This window comes from Schistocerca serialis, chromosome 4, assembly GCF_023864345.2.
Source record: "Schistocerca serialis cubense isolate TAMUIC-IGC-003099 chromosome 4, iqSchSeri2.2, whole genome shotgun sequence".
Lineage (NCBI taxonomy): Eukaryota > Metazoa > Arthropoda > Insecta > Orthoptera > Acrididae > Schistocerca > Schistocerca serialis.
In genome coordinates, this window is record NC_064641.1 from 17096949 (window position 1) to 17118467 (window position 21519).

The window sequence follows — 21519 nt, forward strand, 5'->3', positions numbered from 1 at the left end:
TTGCCCAGAATGTTCTGAAAAGCAATCTCGAACAATTGTGGCCCACTGACATGGCTCATTGTCGTCCATAAAAATTCCATCTTTGTTTGGGAACATGAAGTCCATGAATGGTTGCAGGTGGTGTCCAAGTAGCCGTACATAAAAATTTCCAGTCAAAGTTTAACTGGACCAGAGGATACACTTCATTCCAGCCCGCACCGTTATGGAGGCACCAGTAGCTTGTTGAAACTTGCGTCCATGGCTTCATGGGGTCTGCGCCCCACTCAAACCCTGGCGTCAGCTCTTACCGTCTGAAATCGGGACTCATCTGAGCAAGCCACTGTTTTCTGCAGTCGTCTGGGGTCTAACTGATATTGTCACGACCCCAGGAGAGCCACTGCACAGATGTCGCCCTGTTAGCAAAGACTCACCTCGGTCGTCTGCTGCCAAAGCCCATTAACATCAAATTTCGCCGGCCTGTCCTTAGGGATACGTTCGTCGTACATCCGACATTGATTTCTGTGGTTATTTGAAGCAGTGTTGCTCTCCTTTTAGCACCGACAACTCTACGCAAACACCGCTCGGTCGTTAGGTGAAAGCCGTCGGCCACTGCATTCTCCTCGGTGAGAGGTAGTGCCTGAAATTTGGTGCCCTCGGTACACTTTTGGCACTGCGGATCTCGTCATATTGAATGCTCTAGCGATATCCGAAGTGCCATGTCTCATACATCTCGGCAGCACCACCATTCCGCGTTCAAAGTCTGTTAATTCCCGTTGTACGGCCATAATCCGTTCGGAAACCTTTTCACACGGATCACCCGAGTACAAATCACAGCTCCGGCGATGCACTGACCTTTCATACGTTGTGTACGCCATTCTACTGCCATCTCTACATGTGCATACCGCTATCCCAATACTTTTGTCACCTCAGTGTAACGCTATTGGTTAATGACAAAAGATAAAGAAGAACGAGAAGTAGAGAGATAACCCATCACGGGCTGTACCTACAGTGATGAGCCAACAGTTACGACCACCACCCACCACGACACTGAATGCCGCCCTTTGGCGACACTTGAAGCTGTAAGGAGAGCACATGGGGACTTCAGAAGAAGAGATACACATGTCGCCTCACGCTAAGACTAATGCGCAACAAGAGTGGCACACAGTCAGAAGAGAGTTTTTTTTTTTTTTTTTGGTCATCAATCTACTGACTGGTTTGATGCGGCCCGCCACGAATTCCTTTCCTGTGCTAACCTCTTCATCTCAGACTAGCACTTGCAACCTACGTCCTCAATTATTTGCTTGACGTATTCCAATCTCTGTCTTCCTCTACAGTTTTTGCCCTCTACAGCTCCCTCTAGTACCATGGAAGTCATTCCCTCATGTCTTAGCAGATGTCCTATCATCCTGTCCCTTCTCCTTATCAGTGTTTTACACATATTCCTTTCCTCTCCGATTCTGCGTACAACCTCCTCATTCCTTACCTTATCAGTCCACCTAATTTTCAGCATTCGTCCATAGCACCACATCTCAAATGCTTCGATTCTCTTCTGTTCCGGTTTTCCCACAGTCCATGTTTCACTACCATACAATGCTGTACTCCAAACGTACATCCTCAGAAATTTCTTCCTCAAATTAAGGCCGGTATTTGATATTAGTAGACTTCTCTTGGCCAGAAATGCCTTTTTTGCCATAGCGAGTCTGCTTTTGATGTCCTCCTTGCTCCGTCCATCATTGTTTATTTTACTGCCTAGGTAGCAGAATTCCTTAACTTCATTGACTTCGTGACCATCAATCCTGATGTTAAGTTTCTCGCTGTTCTCATCTCTACTACTTCTCATTACCTTCGTCTTTCTCCGATTTTCTCTCAAACCATACTGTGTACTCATTAGACTGTTCATTCCGTTCAGCAGATCATTTAATTCTTCTTCACCTTCACTCAGGATAGCAATATCATCAGCGAATCGTATCATTGATATCCTTTCACCTTGTATTTAAATTCCACTCCTGAACCTTTCTTTTATTTCCATCATTGCTTCCTCGATGTACAGATTGAAGAGTAGGGGCGAAAGGCTACAGCCTTGTCTTACACCCTTCTTAATACGAGCACTTCGTTCTTGATCGTCCACTCTTATTATTCCCTCTTGGTTGTTGTACATATTGTATATGACCCATCTCACTCTATAGCTTACCCCTACTTTCTTCAGAATCTCGAACAGCTTGCACCATTTTATATTGTCGAACGCTTTTTCCAAGTCGACAAATCCTATGAAAATGTCTTGATTTTTCTTTAGCCTTGCTTCCATTATTAGCCGTAACGTCAGAATTGCCTCTCTCGCCCCTTTACTTTTCCTTAAGCCAAACTGATCGTCACCCTGCGCATTCTCAATTTTCTTTTCCATTCTTCTGTATATTATTCTTGTAAGCAGCTTCGATGCATGAGCTGTTAAGCTGTTTGTGCGATAATTCTCGCACTTGACAGCTCTTGCCGTCTTCGGAATTGTGTGGATTATGCTTTTCCGAAAGTCAGATGGTATACCGCCAGACTCATATATTCTACACACCAACGTGAATAGTCGTTTTGTTCCCACTTCCCCCACTGATTTTAGAAATTCTGATGGAATGTTATCTATCCCTTCTACCTTATTTGACCGTAAGTCCTCCAAAGCTCTTTTAAATTCCGATTCTAATACTGGATCCCCTATCTCTTCTAAATCGACTCCTGTTTCTTCTTCTATCACATCAGACAAATCTTCACCCTCATAGAGGCTTTCAATGTATTCTTTCCACCTATCTGCTCTCTCCTCTGCATTTAACAGTGGAATTCCCGTTGCACTCTGAATGTTACTACCGTTGCTTTTAATGTCACCAAAGGTTGTTTTGACTTTCCTGTATGCTGAGTCTGTCCTTCCGACAATCATATCATTTTCGCTGTCTTCACATTTTTCCTGCAGCCATTTCGTCTTAGCTTCCCTGCACTTCCTATTTATTTCATTCCTCAGCGACTTGTATTTCTGTATTCCTGATTTTGCCGGAACATGTTTGTACTTGCTCCTTTCATCAATCAACTGAAGTATTTCTTCTGTTACCCATGGTTTCTTCGCAGCTACCTTCTTTGTACCTATGTTTTCCTTCCCAACTTCTGTGATGGCCCTTTTTAGAGATGTCCATTCCTCTTCAACTGTACTGCCTACTGTGCTATTCCTTATTGCTGTATCTATAGCGTTAGAGAACTTCAAACGTATCTCGTCATTCCTTAGTATTTCCGTATCCCACTTCATTGCGTATTGATTCTTCCTGACTAATGTCTTGAACTTCAGCCCACTCTTCATCACTACTATATTTTGATCTGAGTCTATATCTGCTCCTGGGTACGCCTTACAATCCAGTATCTGATTTCGGAATCTCTGTCTGACCATGACGTAATCTAATTGAAATCTTCCCGTATCTCCCGGCCTTTTCCAAGTATACCTCCTCCTCTTGTGATTCTTGAACAGGGTATTCGCTGTTACTAGCTGAAACTTGTAACAGAACTCAATTAACCTTTCTCCTCTTTCATTCCTTGTCCCAAGCCCATATTCTCCTGTAACCTTTTCTTCTACTCCTTCCCCTACAACTGCATTCCAGTCGCCCATGACTATTAGATTTTCGTCCCCCTTAACATACTGCTTTACCCTTTCAATATCCTCATACAATTTCTCTATCTGTTCATCTTCAGCTTGCGACGTCGGCTTATATACCTGAACTATCGTTGTTGGTGTTGGTCTGCTGTCGATTCTGATTAGAACAACCCGGTCACTGAACTGTTCACAGTAACACACCCTCTGCCCTACCTTCCTATTCATAACGAATCCTACACCTGTTATACCATTTTCTGCTGCTGTTGATATTACCCGATACTCATCTAACCAGAAATCCTTGTCTTCCTTCCACTTCACTTCACTGACCCCTACTATATCTAGATTGAGCCTTTGCATTTCCCTTTTCAGATTTTCTAGTGTCCCTACCACGTTCAAGCTTCTGACATTCCACGCCCCGACTCGTAGAACGTTATCCTTTCGTTGATTATTCAATCTTTTTCTCATGGTAACCTCCCCCTTGGCAGTCCCCTCCCAGAGATCCCAATGGGGGGACTATTCCGGAATCTTTTGCCAATGGAGAGATCATCATGACACTTCTTCAATTACAGGCCACATGTCCTGTGGATACACGAACGTGTCTTTAATGCAGTGGTTTCCATTGCCCTCTGCATCCTCATGTGGTTGATCATTGCTGATTCTTCCGCCTTTAGGGGCAATTTCCCACCCCTATGACAAGAGAGTGCCCTGAACCTCTATCCGCTCCTCCGCCCTCTTTGACAAGGCCGTTGGCAGAATGAGGCTGACTTCTTATGCCGGAAGTCTTCGGCTGCCAATGCCGATTATTTATTAAATTTGGGCAGTGGCGGGGATCGAACCCGGGACCGAAGACGATTTGATTATGAATCAAAGACGCTATCCCTAGACCACGGGTCCCTTCCCTTTTTGTGTTATGTTCCGGGTTTCCTGTAGTGACCATTGTGCTCCGGTACGGATAACAGGTGCATCACAGCGTGCAAATTACGATGGCGACTCAAATGAAAACCTTAATATTTTTTTAAATATTATTTATTGTGCAGAAGTGGTACAAAGTTGTATCACTTTTCAACATAATCTCCCCCACGCTCAATGCAAGTCCTCCAGCGCTTACAAAGTGCATAACTTCCTTTAGAAAAAAATTCTTTTGGTAGTCTGCGCAACCACTCATGCACCGCGTGGCGTACCTCTTCATCAGAACGGAACTTCTTTCCCCCCATTGCGTCAATCAGTGTCACTCGGCGGTTTTCCTTCACTATGGCTTCAACTGCTGCAATGTCCTGTGGAGTCACAACTCGTTGTGCCTGACCTGGACGAGGAGCATCTTCCACTGAAGTCACACCATTTGCGAACTTCCTACTCCATTTGTAGAATTGCTGCTATGACAAACATGCATTACTGTAGCGAACCTTCATTCGTCGATGAATTTCAATAGGTTTCACACCTTCACTACGCAGAAACCGAATAACAGAACGCTGTTCTTCCCTGGTGCAAGTCGCAAGGGGGGCGGCCATCTTTATCGTGATACTGTGACGGTATGTGTGCATCTGCACTATGCTGCCACCTCCAGGCCAATCTGCACGCTGTTTGTAACACGCTTACCAACTTACAGGATAACGGCGTGAAATTTTCGATTTGTTATTACAAATTTAAGGTTTTCATTTGACTCACCCTCGTATATGAAGCGATATCTAGAAATGTAACTTCCTGGCAGATTAAAACTGTGTGCCCAACCGAGACTCGATCTCGGGACCTTTGCCTTTCGTGGGCAAGTGCTCTACCATCTCAGCTACCGAAGCACGACTCACGTCCGGTACTCACAGCTTTACTTCTGACAGTACCTCGTCAAGTTTGGAAGGTAGGAGACGAGGTACTGGCAGAAATAAAGCTGTGAGTACCGGGCATGAGTCGTGCTTGGGTAGCTCAGATGGTAGAGCATTTGCCCACGAAAGGCAAAGGTTCCGAGATCGAGTCTCGGTCGGGCACACAGTTTTAATCTGCCAGGAAGTTTCATATCAGCGCACACTCCGCTGCAGAGTGAAAATCTCATTCTGGAATCTAGAAATGTACTCCAAAGTTCCATGGGCAAGAAAGAGCAAGAATCTCGTGTGCAGAACGCCTAAATTGCGCACAGATTCATTGCGATATTCTGGCGGTGTATGGACTACAAGCAATGTCGCTTCCTGCAGCAGTGAAATGGCGATAAAAATTTGGCCATGGCCGAACAGACGTGGGTTATGCTGACCAGGAAGTCAAGATCTCACACAGTACCATTTCCATCTTTTCAGCAAGCTGAAAGGATTCCTGGGGGAAACAGACCTTTCAAGTGTGAGAACGTTCACCAGCGGTTCTAGAATGACTACGTGAACAAGTAGCGGATTTCTGTCGTCGAGGAACTGAACGATTGGTAAAATGTTCCGGTTGTTGTTTGCAGAGATTTAGTGACAATGTTGAAGAATACTGTCATTTATCTGACTCGCTTCGGAGTGTAGTGTAGCATTCAATGAAAGCTACTTGATCTGCGATAATAATGTGTAACCTAAATTTTGGAGCCCCTTGTATATACACTGACTTGACACGCACAGATTACAGTAGCATCGCGTATGCAAGGTTTAAAAGGGCAGTACTTTGGTGGAGCTGTCATTTGTTCTCAAGTGATTGTGTGAAAAGTTGTCCGACGTGATTATGGCCTCACGGCGGGAATTAATAGACTTTAAAACAGGAATGGAAGTTGGAGACAGACGCTTGGGTCACTCCATTACGGAAATCGTTAGGGAATACAATATTCCAAGATGCACAGTGCCATGAGTGCGCCGAGAATACCTAATTTCTGGCATTATCTCTCAACAAGAACAACGCAGTGGCCAAACGTCCTTCACTTAATGACCGAGAGAAGCGGTGTTTGTGTAGAGTTGCCAGTGCTAAAAGACAAGCAACACTGTGTGAAATAACCACAGAAATCAATGTGGGGCGCACGACGAAAGTATCCGTTGAGACAGTGCGCTGAAATCAGGCAATAATCGGCTAAGGCTGTGTCCTACGTGAGCGACAGAGGCGAGCGACTTCTGGATACGCGACACTCCAGCGACAAGCAGTAACGTCGGGCGACAACCTTGGGTGTCCTGCGTGCGAGCGACCATGTTGCGCTACAAGATGGCTGCTTAGAGCCAACCAGCTGTTTCTATAAAACGGCGTCCCTAAACTGCGGAATACTGCAGCTGGAGAGTAAGGCTACGGAATTAGGTCTACTCAAGAAAATAAAGTGAAAATGAATGCTGTGCATGAAATTTACAAATAGAGGAATCTCCATGGAGAATTTCGTAAGTATCGTCAACTACGAAGATCACCAGACAAGTTCTTCGAATACACGTGAATGAGCAGAGGAGCATTTGACTACTCATCAATAAATTAAATATGAATGTTTTTTTTTTTTACATGATCAAGACCTTTTAACAGCCAATAAATGCGGACGAATGGCTATTACTTGATTAACTACACTAAATTCCAACATAAGTACACAGATTGACACCAGTTAACAACAGCTAGCTGTAGGGGTAGCGTAGACAGTTCATAATCACATGTGAAGAAAAGGTTCTGGGTTCGATACCTGGACGTTTTTATATTTTTACTGATTCAGTTACGATTTTGTATACTATGACTTATGTATACTGTTTACACTGCATCGCTAAGAATATTTTTAAGGTCTTGCCAAAGAACTTATCTTCACACGTACACCAGTTTATCACACACTTTTAATTCCTAATAAATTACAATGAACCATGAAATTTTAAAGATATTTGATGTTGCGAACGTAATTCATCAGCAGTCAGTGTTAAGGCCAAGCGTTTCAATTACACTAAATAGTTTGTAAAAGTAAAGCTTACAAAGTTTTTGAAAAGAAAGTCAAACGTTTTGTGTAATGATTTGTCTAAAAGTATGAAATAAAAAATATTAGAGAAACGTTTGGAGCACCTCGTCTTCTGTTCATGATTTCGAGCATCATTCAAAGGCACGTAGAACGTTTCTCTGACCTAGGCCAACTTATTTCTTTTACATAAATCATTTCATAAAATATTTGACTGATTACTTCCACTTTTGAATTTCAAGTTTTATTCAGAAAGCATGATCTTACTGACTCCTCGTCTGCCTTCCTAACGTACTTGATCCGAAGGAAGTCTCTTTGACATTTTAATACCGCCCCAATGTGTCTTTTTATGTGCAAAATAGCTAGGTCTTGAACAGATGTCATTTTTGACACTTCATTTATAGTAGCTTTTCGTGAAAGATTTCAATTTTTCCTCAGCTTATTAATTAAGTCTTCGTTCATTACCCTGATTATATTCAAGCAGTTAAATATTTTCATGCCAAACTAGACCTCATGCTGGTCACTTTGATACCCCGTTTACCTGTTTCACTCCCTTTGTTTGGCTATGAAAATTTGGACAAAACCTCATGGTGTAAGTTATAGGGAGTCTTGTTTTAGCTCTGCTCACACGTTTACAAAAACGTATTGAGTGTTAATCATATGATAAAATAGTCCTTTCTGCGTGCTGCCATTTCCAGAATTTGTCGTTTCGATATCTTGGACCTTTTATGAGATACGACGATTTTTACAACCATTAGATTCCCAAAGCGCAGGAAACCAGGGATATAACAACCAATATCTCAAGAATGAAAAGAGGTATCATTGCGGTCTCAACTTTAAACACAATTGAGATGTATTGGTTACATTTCATATGCGATAATGTATGGCCTTAAATGAACTATACGGAAAGTCTACACAATGTGATTCTTACCTCTGCAAATTCTTAAAAATTACGTGCAGCCATGTACTCAATTTCGTGCAGAACAGTAACTATGACGAATAACGAAAATAGATTCTGACCTTTATCATTTAAGGATATCAAGCTATAGGTTGCGGAAGAATCAGATTTTTTCACCGAATAGTTTTCTTAAAATCGGATGATAAGTAATCCATAGCTGCCGTCGCGTCCGCTCGACTGCTTTGCCAAGAAGCCTATCGCTCTGTGTTGCGCGTGCTGCAGTGACAAGATTCAAACACGTTTGAATTCAAACGACGCCAGTTGCAGCGGGAGACAGGCAGCGACACAGATGTTGCTCACGTAGGCACTTCCGTAACTATACCTGCTGTTGTGTTTTGTCGCCTTAAGCTGTCGCTCGCTGTCGCGTGCTTCTGTCGCTCACGTAGGACGCCCTAAGGCAGCAGACTAGCAATGTGAGAGCCCTTGCTAGCATCACAACATCGCCGCCAGCGCCTCTCCTGGGCAGGTGACCATATTGGTTGAACCCTAGACGACTGGAAACCCCTGGCTCGGCCAGATGAGTCCTGATTTGGGGTAGTAAGAGCTGATCGTAGCGGTCGAGTGTGCCCGGACCCTGCGACCCATAGACCCAATTTGTCAACAATGCACTTTGCAAATGGTAGTGGCTCCATGACGTTATAGGCTGTGTTTATATAGAATGGGCTTGGGACCTCTGGTCCAACTGAACCGATCACTGACTGGATACGGTTATGTTCGTCTACTTGGAGACTATTTGCAGCCATTCGTGTACTTCATGTTCGGAAACAACGATAGAGTTTTTATGGATGGCAATACGTCAGTCGCTGGGAAACAGTTGTCTGTGATTGGCTTGAAGAGCATTCCACACAATTCGAGTGAGTGATTCGTCCACCAAGAGCTTACGACATGAATCCCATCGAACATTTATGGAACATAATCGAGAGGTCAGTGCGCGCACAAGATCCTGCACCAGCAACACTTCCGTAATTATGGACAGCTATAGAGGCAGCATAGCTCAGTAATTCTGAAGGGGACTTCGAACGACTTGTTGAGTCTCTACTGTGTCGAGTTGCACTACTACGCCGGGCTAAAGGAGGTCGGCCACGATATTAAAACGCAAATTGGAGAATACAATCAGATACGTCGCTCAACAAAGTACAAACCGTTATGACGCTGTGCCTGGGAACGAACATCTCGGAAACGGTGAAGCTGGTCTGCTGTTCGCTTGCTACTGTCGTATCTATGGAAAATGGATGAACGACTGTGAGACCACGAGCAGGCGAGAAGGGTTTGAACGTCCATACCTCATTGCAGAACATGAAGGTCGGAGGTTTGCCCATTACGCAGAATGGGCAGCGATCTGTCGCAGATCTGAAGACAGAGCATAATGGTGGTGCAGGCACACTTGTTTCTGAGCATACCGTTTACTGCAAGTTATTGAACCTCCAGCAGACGACCTTGTTGGGTTCCCAAGCTACTCCAAAAATATCGCCAACTTACTGTCCCATGGACGCAGGTCGGTGGAAGCAGTATTATGTTACAGCGGACATTGAACTGGGTTTTCGTCCGTCCTGTGGCTCTGTTGAAGGTACCACTGCAGATGTGGATTGTGTGTTTATTGCTGTGGAAGACCTGTATTCCTTCATCTTTAATGTCTTCCCTGACGGCGGCGACATCTTCCACCACGCTAACTGTCCCGTGTTACAAGGCCAGAATCAAGCTACAGTGGTTTGTGGAGCACGATTGTGAACTCATTTTGATACCTGGGCCACAAAATTAGCACGAGCTCGGTGGAGAATATTTGGTACACTATCGGGCAAATTCATGCCATGCAGAATTGCTGATATATGCGTTCCAAAGAGTGATAATCATACTATTAAACAGGCGGTCATAATGCTTTGGGGCATCCCATCAGCGCAACTGCAGATGTTGACTCCATTGTGTGTTCCGTGTGTTTCTTTGAAATGAAATGAAATGAAATGTGCGTGTAGCACTGTTGGACGGAGGTCTCATCCCGGGAAGTTGGCCCGCCAGAGTTCATATACTTTTTTTTTTTTTTTCTTCACTCAACTTCCGCCACTCGCACATCACTGATGATGAAATAATTATGAGGGCAACTCACGCGCACCCAGTCCCCAGTGGAGGAAATCCCCGACCTGGCCAGGAATCGACACAGGGCCCGTGATCGAGAGACAGCATCGCGACGCGCAAGCCCGTGAGCTGCTGACCGTATTGTCGAGGACGGGTAGTGAGTAAATCGAATAGACTGACAAAGAAGAGATATTCGCGTTATTTTATCATCAACAGTATCTTGTTTATGAAAAGGGTCACATGCCTCATCCCCTGAACCATTTCAGCTCTTCTTCGTTCTACACAAACATGTTTTGCCTCATGGATGGCATTTCGTAAATAGGTTTAACACATTCAACTCTGATACCTCTCCTCTTCGACAGCGTAGGTGACCTGATGTTTTGATTGTAAACTTAAAGAGACTCACATACATATGTCATTTTATACCCCACACATTAGAGATCGCCGGCCGCGGTGGCCTCGCGGTTCTAGGTACTCAGTCCGGATCCGCGCGACTGCTACGGTCGCAAGTTCGAATCCTGCCTCGGGCATGGATGTGCGTGATGTCCTTAGGTTAGTTAGGTTTAAGTAGTTCTAAGTTCTAGGGGACTGATGACCACAGATGTTAAGTCCCCTAGTGCTCAGAGCCATTTTGAACCATTAGAGATCAAGAAATAGACTACTTTTTATGTATATACGTTCATGTTAGCACTGGTATATTAATGTTGCCAAGAACAAGAAAAAATTCCCCCTCCCCCACTCTCGAAAAACTTTTATATCATGTCACAAATAAAAACAAAAAAATTAACATCACAACTACATATTTACTTCATATGCAATGACAAAAAATGATGACTTGTAATTCATATGTAATTTACACACATTGTTGTACATGAAGTCAGACTCTGCAGTCTTTGTATGGCAATCTGGATTATTTCGTTATCCGCTTCCCAGACTCTTTCTTTCCTTTGCCAAAGCGATCTTTAAACTAGCACGTGGCGTTTCCTTTGTTGTTCTGGAAGATGATGACCAAAATTTCTATCCAGGCTAGAGGCTGCTGTTGGTTCCAGTGATCGAATGTCTGCTCCCGCAGCTAACAAGTCCATACTAACTTCCTTTTTACAAGTTCCACTAGAGGTACCTTCTGCTTGGTGACATCCGTGTACAAAATAAAAGCATTCACAGTAGACGTTAGGGAAACGGGAAAGAAGGGTTTTTCACCACTTCATTGTGTTTCTCGCAACTGGGTAGTAGCTGTAAATCTGGTTGACACAGTTTATACCGGTCTTGTCCATGTTAGATTACGATGATGTTTGGCTCTAGTGTTCTTACACTTTTCCAAAAATAAAAAGAAGGGAAAATGCAGAAACTTTAGCTTCCTTGCTTTAAAGCTCGTTGGAAGACATTTCTGTTCTTCATTTCTTCACGAGAGTTTACATGCATACTTATGTCAGCTGCATCAAGAAGGCAAAATATGAACTGCCACAGCTATCATAAGTCGAAAGTCTTGGAGCACATGGGAAAGCACATTGCAGCAAATGAAAAAGCTGCGCGCCGGCCGCTGTGGCCGAGAGGTTCTAGGCGCTTCAGTCCGGCACCGCGCTGCTGCTACGGTCGCAGGTTCGAATCCTGCGTCGGGCATGGATGTGTGTGATGTCCTTAGGTCAGTTAGGTTTAAGTAGTTCTATGTGTAGGGGACTGATGATCTCAGATGTTAAGCCCCATAGTGCTCAGAGCCATTTGAACCATTTGAAAAGCTGCGCCCTTACGGGATACGGGCGCCGTCCACACGGACGACACACACGCGCCCCTTTGGCATATGGGATTAGAGCCGAAAGTGTTGACAGTCACTCATAAACAGTCTAAGGTCTCGGCTACTCCATTTTCTGCTATTTTCTGTCCCAACTACAAAGCCCATCAACAAATAAATGGAGTATTTCGTTTAATAAGTGGCAGCGCATAATCGTGGGAGTGTATCTGCTAGCTGGACTGCCCAGGACCTCGACACACGGGTTGAGCTGACTCTTGCTGCCGACAGGTACGGCCGACGCCCCCAGCAGCTGCTGTGCCTGTCAGCCCACGTGGTCAGCAGAGTGCTGGTCGTCCTCGCTCCACACGTGCTGCCGCTCTTCATCCTGGCAGCATCCCTCGTGTCAGCCGCAACTGGGCCCATGGTGGAATCGGTCTTGTCTGTTGGTGAGTGTTAGAAAAAGCTGAGTATCTTTCGCAGCAATCTGAGCAGTACCGGGAAACCTTTATAAAAATTGGGCCATTGTACTCACTCCAGAAACTGGGAGAAGCTCTGTATAAACTTCAAATGCCTGAGCAAAAAAATGCAACACTCTCAAGGTCTACGTTCAGCGCAACTATGGTATAATTTGTGCATACTAATGGGGTGTAGTATTAGTGAGTCATCTGTCACGGTATTCGACAATCAGATAGTGCTGAGTTTTGGCTCTGCAGGCAGTAACTGTGTTCAGTTTACAGCTGAGTAGTGTTCGCAACCTTCTTCATACGGCATAACCACACTCCACCAACGAGTACGTACTCCTTTTGAACGGCTTCAGCCAATTGAACAGTGTCTCATTTTGAGAATGTGGGAAGCTGGATGGACGAGTACATGGACTCCTGCACACGTTGGGTACAATGTGCCGATGGTGTGTGGATGTTTTCAACAGTGGTCTGGGCAACATTCCCCCATCTGTAGACTGGGTTTTGTACATCTGCACAGGACAGTCACATGACAAAATAGACGCATTATGCGAGCTGTGGTGCAAAAATGTTCAAATGTGTGTGAATTCCTAAGGGACCAAACTGCTGAGGTCATCGATCCCTAGACTTACACACTACTTCAAACTAACTTATGGTAAGAACAACACACACACTCATGCCCGAGGGAGGACTCGAACCTCCGGCAGGAGGGAGCTGCAGTGCACAACCGAACATCATCGAGGGCCGAAATCCAGACACATGTTGCAATGGTGTCTCCTGAGGGCTCAGTGGCAACCGTCTGCTTGCAGCTGGATTAAGGTCACAGTTGCCTTTAGCCATGCTACCACTGACACCATGACACTCCAAGCATGGCTACTCTTGTGTCCCGGGAGAGATGACTGGAGAGATGATTGGCACTCTGTCCGCCCCGGGTAGCTGAAGGGTCAGTGTGACGGATTGTCAATCCTCTGGGCCCGGGTTCGATTCCCGGCTGGGCCGGGAATTTTCTCCGCCCAGGGGCTGGGTGTTGCGCTGTCCTCATCATCATCCTATCATTCTCATCGATTGCAGGTCGGCGAAGTGGCGTCAGATTGAAAGACCGGCACCCCGGGAATGGTCTGCCCGACGGGGGCCCTAGACATACCATTAAATATATTAAATAAAAGAAATTGGCACTCTGTCGTCTTTAACGATGAGATTAGGTACTGACTGTGTGGGTGATGGAGTATGGCATAGACCTGGTTAGCTGCCTATTTCTGAGTGCATTCTCCACAACACACATGTCCTGTTCCAGCCTTCGTGGTGTGGCACACACTAGTAAAGCTCACGGTCACACTTGTTGTTTCTGCAGGGTAAAGTAACCATTGCCCGCTACACTAGACAGGCTACCATTCATGTGCTACTGCCATTTCGTCGACAGAAGGGTGACACGGTTTTCCAGCAGGACAATGCACGGCCACATATGGCTGCCGTCGCGCAACGTGCTTCTAGTGGTGTAAAACAGATTCTCTGGCCAGCAAGGTTACCAGATCTGTCGCCAGCTGAGCATGTAAGGACCATACTGGAACTTATTCGTTCTCCAGGGACAGCTAGAACTATTGCCAAACCGCAACAAAAGCCGCAAAATGCTAGATGCAGTCTGTTGCTGGACGCTATTCAACACCTTAATGATCGTTTGCATGGGAGAATACACGGTTGCATTGCCACCAGAGGGTGTAAACTGTGTACTGACACAACTGTATGTACACCCTTTATTGTGTTATGTGTGTTTCGTTTGGTCTGAATTTGTTACCATATTCGCACACAGACCAACAATGGTGAACTACCTGTCACCTCACTTGTGAATAAAATAACCTTGTCCTTGATAGTGTTGCATTTTTTTCCTCCGAGGATATTCGAAAATACTATATGAAAGAACCTCTTGCAAAGTTCTCAAGTCTGAACCCCAAAGTTTTTTTTGACGATATACTTCATCTTTTTCTACACACATATATACTCATCAGATAATGTTCTGTCACATCTACTCAAACAGCAACAAATGGTGTTGAATTGTTTTAAAGGTTTAAATAATACGTTTAAGTAGCATCTCCATATTAGCTACGTCTGGCGCAAAAACCAGATGTTCCTGGGGCCCCACAGCAGATAAAATACCCAAAAATCACCTAAACCTGTGTTATCGCCTATAGAGTTACTTTCTACGAGATCAGTGAGTAAAAGAATAAACTTTTTGGACCAAAAATACTAACTATACAGTGCACTGCAAACCTAGCACCAGCGAAAATAAAGGCAATAAGTATGACAGTAACTCATTTGCAAATCTGTGAAATCAAAGTCTATTACTGAGTAACACTAAATGTTGTGATGTCATCGAAGTGTCGCACTCTTCGACTGAGGTTGTCCACTGTGCATGGAGGGTTCTTGCGAGTAAACGTTGCAAGGCACTTTACATTCGTCGATCGCTCTTGAAACACCCCCCGTTATGTCCTTAATTGGGTTTTGTGTGATTTACCAAAGCCGCCAAACAGTTAATTATTATAATTATATGACCATGTGCTTAATGGATGAAAGGCTATCAGTTTTTCTGCTGTGGCTTCGGGGGTATTTCAACCACGTGCGGCTGTTCTGAGATGGAATAGTTAATGATTGAATGTTTGTCTATTATTAACGACCATAAGGGTTGCGATGTACAAACTGATATGTATTTTCTAATAACACACAAATTCTGAGGCAGTTGCTACCTTCGCCTTTACATGTCTAATTACAGTGATATCTTTTATTGGTTGCTGATTTCAAGTGCTTCGTCACACGCAATGATGATGATTAACATTCACAGCAATCCTCACTGCAATCCATGGTTGCTTCTGGCTGACGCGGTTGACGCGAAACACATAATTTGGCATTTGTCATTTTTGGTTTCATACCACTCGCGAATCGATATCGATGAGGGTCCACCCCACGACGATTAGGGGGACGCGCTCGTTTGTCACACTCTGGTGAATTTACCGTTTACTGCTCACTCGACCGCCATTCTTGCCCGTCTCTCCAGTGCCCACTCCTCAGTCGACACTAAAGTGCGCGTCATTTACGACGGCGGCCGACTTTAGGTTCGTTCTGCGCATCTGACATCACAAAACACAGTCAGCCAATTAACAGAGAACGACGTTGCCAGAGCTCGACTACAGTGCAGAGCATGGACGAGTGTCTTCAGTTTTAGAAACGTTCAGTCATAAATAAAGTAATTGAACAAAAGCAATGTCTTGATAGCAGACTTTCTTATATAGAAAGTTTGGAAAAAGCATTCTTTATACCAATTTCTTCATATTCTATTAATTAATTAAGCCAAACAAGCATTAAGCCTCCTAATTCAGGCGATAGCAAGGAAAGGTGTTTGTATCATTCTCACTAACCGCTTTTCCGCAATAAAGAACAGCGGTAATTGTTATTTCCTATCATATTTCGACGAAACGTCAGTAACTCATAGTCATGCCAACAGTGTTTGTCGGTATTTTGCGTGATACTTTAAAGTTCTGAAAGAGATGAATTTAATGACGAGTTGCGTTAACGTGATGGTCAAAGCGTATGGCTGCTGAGAGGGAGGTTCTGAGTTCAAACCTACTTCGGTGCTTAATTTTTTTTTTTTTTTTGTTTAAAAACAATATCGAAGTGTCTTACTTCATGAATCTTATTGGTTTGAATGTAATTTTTTGAAATTTCTAACTAAACTAAACTAAAATCGACCATATGGAAAGTATACGCTATGGACTTTTACCTCTGCAAACTCTTCAAAATTTCGTGCAACGGTTTACTACATCTAATGCTGCACAATAACTGCGTTGAACATCGAAACAAAATGAAGTCATTTATGGGGGGAAGGTATCAAAATTTTTGGGCCAAATAGTTTTTATGAAATCGAATGACAAAGTCTATCAAAGCAGTCGAAACATTATGTGTCTGCACAGGCGAGCAGTGCAGTGATGACAAAATCGCGCACATCGCGGAATGCGGGGAGCATGTCTCTGTAGCAGCGAAAGGGTTAATGCGGCCGTGGTGGCTTTACTTCATAAACTGCACGCTCCCGCGTAAACGTAAGTTTGCGAACTATACTATGGCGTTGCTTCTCTTGGCGCGTACAACTGGCAACGCAGCAATTTCCTGCGTCTGGGCGGGCATGCGCGAACCGCCAAGATAAAAGAATTGAACTATAGTCTTACTGCCTCCTGCAGTGCTCGACTATCGACTTCTGTCTACTATCGACTGGGTGTCGGATACTAGCATCTATGTTCGTGGGATCACGCATCCCTTACACTCTGCTATCTCGGGTATGCGTTTCTCTTTGCATAAAGCCAACACAAAAACTAGGGTTCTTCCCTTTATCTAAATTTGCGGCGTTAAAATATTTACATTGCAAGATTACCTGTCACACGATGGGGAAGTGGTCGCACCTTCATACCCACATTTAACCCCTTCATTTGACTACTCGGCGACGGAGGTCAGAACCCCGATTCACAGCTTTGAAGTTAAGCGGTTTTCTTATTAGTGGCCAAGGAAAACATTGCAGACACATTGCTGCTCAGATTCGACACGGGTAGACAGTTCGTCTTGCGATGAACAATAGGACGATGGTCTTGACGATTCTGACACTGCTGACACGCTCCCGGATGATTGAACCCTTCGCTAAGGACACCACGGCCAGCAAGCCTACGGGACGTCATCGCACAAACGCGACTGCAGCTTTTGCCCTGGCGTACAGCCCTGTGGCTGCACCGACTTCGCACTGCATCCAGCACGTCGGCCAAATCATCCGTGACGACCGCGAGGTAGTAACAAATGAATTGTTTCGCCAGTTGTCTGTCGCTACAGGCTGCGTGATAGGCATTGTTGAAAGACTGGTCTTCTCCAAGAGTTCTGTACGTTGGGTAGGAGAATATTGTCCGACCAGAATAAAGAAACGAGGAAACCAATTGCATCCAGTCTGTTGCAACATCAGACTTACGTCTGTACAGCCCATTCAAGTTCAAAAAATGTCCGACAGATGGCGCTTCATCTGATCAGAATAGCAATAATTAGCATAACAAAGTAAGACAAAGCAAAGATGAAGTTCTTTACAGTAAATGCTCAATATGTCCACCATCATTCCTCAACAATAGCTGTAGTCAAGAAACAATGTTGTGAACAGCACTGTAAAGCACGTCCGGAGTAATGGTGAGGCATTGGCGTCGGATGTTGTCTTTCAGCATCCCTAGACATGTCGGTCGATCACGCTACACTTGCGACTTCAGGTAACCCCAAAGCCAATAATCGCACGAACTGAGGTCTGGGGACCTGGGAGTCCAAGCATGATGAAAGTGGCGGCTGAGCATACGATCACCACCAAACGACGTGGCGCGCGAGAGATCTTTCACGCGTCTAGCAATATGGGGTGTTTTTTTTTTGTTCTAATAAAACCCCATGTCATTCCAAGCAATTTTTACCTCTCTATCTACATTATTCCGTGGTTTATTAAGTTTTTAAATTTATACTGACTTTTTGATCACCCGGTAAATACTTAATTGCTTAAAAGCTATCAGGGTAATTAAGGAAAACTTAATTATATTAAGGAAAGCTTGAAATATTTCACGAACAGCTGCTGCATCTAGCTATCAAAATGAAGGGTCAAAAAGTTCATTTCTTCAAGTCCTAGCTGTTCTGTGCATAAAAAGATAAATTGGTGTAATATGTAACTGTCAAAAAGGCTTCCAAGTACTAATTTTGGGAATTTAGAGAACAGAAGATGCTAGGAATGCAAATAACGTAGCAACAAGATCATGCTTTCTGAATAAAACTTTAAAATAAAAAAAGTGAAGCAGATCGGTCAAATATTTTGTCGAAGGGTTTGTCTAAAAGAAATAGAACAGAGCAGAGAAATATTTGACATGCCTTTGAAAGATACTCGATAGCACGTGCAGAAAATAGGGTGCATCAAATATTTCTCAAGTATGTCTTACTAATTACTTTTAGACAAATAATTTCACAAAACATTAGACTCTTTTAAAAGATGATCTATCCTTTACTTATGCAGACTATTTGGGTTAATTGAAACGCTATGCTTTGACGCTGATTTGGCTAGACGCAGTGTTGACAGTATAGAAGAAACTTAGTACACAGAATTGATGACAGGATTGCGACCAAGTCAGTTAAAATGTAGTAAGCAACCAGCGCCGAACCCAGGACAGTAAGTATTACTCATTCACAACGCTACTGTTGCACCACGTACGCCTCCTGTAGATAGGACTGATTTTCCTATATTAACTATTTAATTGTTCTTCCGCTTTTATCGGCTGTTGAAAGATTTAGGTCATGTAAGAAACGTTCGTCTTTAAGTCATTCATGAAATTGTTGAATGTCTCTCTGCTCATCCACGTATTCTCGAAGAATTTGTCTTGTGATCTTCGTAGTTGATTATATAAATTACGTATCTCTCCATGAAGGTTTCTCCCTTCGTAAATTTCATGCACAGCCCTCCTTAATCGCCTTATCATCCTAAGTAAAGACAATTTTGCTGCGTTACTCTCGGGCTACAGTATTCTACGATTTAGCGGCGCCGTTTTATAGAAACAGTTGGTCGACTGTAGTAGCCATCTTGTAGCGGGAGATCGTCGCTCGCACGCAGGACGCCCAAGCGTATCGCCCGATGCTCCAGCTTTTTGCTGGAGTGTCACTTAACCCTCCAGTGGTCGCGCCTAAGAAAGTTACACAATAGGCCGCGTGGATGACAATAGTCACCAAATGAGTTTCTCTATTTTATACGATTATATAATGTATTATTATTTCTATTAATATGTATTATTGCCATAGTATGGGATAAAAAAACGAAATAAACGTTAAAATGGTTTATTGTTAATTATGAATCTTAGTTCGTATGAAAATAAGTACAAATACAAAACATGAAATACACAAACTTGGTAAACCTACTTTACAAATGTAATTTTGACCGTATATCAGTTCCATTTAAGAAAGTTAATAAACGAAAATAAAATCATTCAAAACAGTCGTTACACATGTCGGAACAATGATCTGGGCATACCCAATTTAGGCACTTTGAGCACACTCTTCTCGTAGTTTTATTTTTCGCTCGTCCACAGATCTGGCATCTTCCCCTTGCACCTGCAGGCCGGTGTTCATTTTGACTGGATTTTGGTACTTCTGTCTTGAGTAAAAGAGCACCTCTTTTCATAATTTCGACTGACACCTGAGGATTTTCGGCGTGTCGTTGTATTTGGGGTGAAATCAGCTCCCAGGAAAATGATTCTATAAAATCATCTCGTTTGACTGCTTTTTAGCCATTATTCACTGAGTATATACACTGTGCGTTTGGGGACAAGTTCACAAGACGGAAGAAACTAAACGGCAGCTCATCTCCTTGCATTCCTCACCACCGAATGTTTGCACAAAGCTGATTCACTACACCAACACCAACTTTTGACTTATTCTAAAAAGTGACTATTTCGGGTTTTCTTTTACCTCCAGTAGATCCATCAATTGAATCATCATCGTGCATTGAAGATATCAGAATCTTGGATTTATTTTTTCTTTGGGTGTACGAAACAAGAGTCTTATTATTTTGAAAACCAAAAACAGAAGTATTCAGTTGCTTCTTTTTATTTGGTAGGATCTCTTTTGGCAGCTCCCTTTTATTTTTTTCAGGGTCCCAACTTTTTTCATGGAACGCTTCCACCAGCGGAATACTGGAAAACCAACTATCACAAGTAATATTCCTATTAGAGCTATAAATTGGTCTGCCAAGGTGAAAGACAACATCTTTTCCAACATTGCTGACTAAATAAGGCCCTGGTTCCTGTTTTCCACAGTAAACTTCTAAATTAATCGTGTACACCACTCTACAATCTACAAGTGCAAATACCTTTCTTCCATATTTGGCAGGTTTGCTTGGAATATACCGCCAGAAGGAACACTTACCATTAAAGGAAGCAGTTGTTCATCAACCGTGAAGTATTCGCCTGGTGTGAAATAACGCTGAAAATTCTTTATAAATTGTTCCGTAAGGTCACGAACTGGCGCTAGCTTCTCTGATTTTCTTCTGTCTTCTCTCGTGCTGTACTCAGCAAAGCGGAGGCACCGCACCAGAAAACGAAATCTACGATCGCTCATTGATAAATAGCAAGCTTCTATTCCACGCCTTTTGGAGTTATCCCATATTTTTTTAGTACTTGTTTTGCTACAACGGCGAGAATCAATAAGAAAAATAATTCCAATCAGGGCACAAATTTTAATTTCACCTGTGAGACGAGCATCCCTATCTCTGGAGAACTTATTCTTAGTTTTCTGAATATACAGATTTGTACATTTTGAAATGATACTGATTATTCCGTCATCGAAAGATGCATCTATTTCTGTTTTAGTCTTTAGCTCTGTCTTTTGGTCCCGGTGATCGAATTTTCACACTTTTCCGGGGCACTTTTTTGCTCCACTTAGTGCTTCCATCAATACCTACAAATTCCTCTAAAGTACAATCCTTACCACTCTCTTCAAAGTCAGTTGCCTCCTGCTCTGTCTCAGAGCTATGATTCTCTGCTGCTACATAATAGCTATCATAGTCACTGTTGTCACTCTCGCAATCTAGAGCAGCTTCGTTTCAATCACATTCCTCCTGAGGCGTAGCGCCGTATAACGATCCTGCCTTGGAAGCTGTTAAGTGGGAGATGTGTCGCAGAGCTGGATACTGACAGATGGTGACGCGAGACTGGACGCGCACGTAGCCGATAGAGGACAGTACTGGATAGGGGACTGATTTAGTTTCAATTGTGCTCACTAGAGTGCACAAAAGTAATAGAATGTTTTTCATAA

At 43.5% G+C, this 21519-nt stretch overlaps 2 protein-coding genes across 5 annotated transcripts in view; one reads left to right on the forward strand and one right to left on the reverse strand.

Moving 5' to 3' along the window:
• The window catches only part of LOC126473439 (solute carrier family 22 member 7-like), a 555641-nt gene that overhangs the window by 467342 nt on the left and 66780 nt on the right, over positions 1 to 21519 (forward strand). For all 3 annotated transcript variants that reach the window (XM_050100485.1, XM_050100484.1, XM_050100486.1), the window contains exon 4: positions 12503 to 12660. In XM_050100485.1, coding sequence (XP_049956442.1) covers positions 12503 to 12660 — 158 coding nt within the window. The remainder of the gene's footprint in view (positions 1 to 12502; positions 12661 to 21519) is intronic.
• The window catches only part of LOC126473441 (solute carrier family 22 member 21-like), a 401751-nt gene that overhangs the window by 211601 nt on the left and 168631 nt on the right, over positions 1 to 21519 (reverse strand). The gene's annotated exons all lie outside the window — the stretch shown is intronic.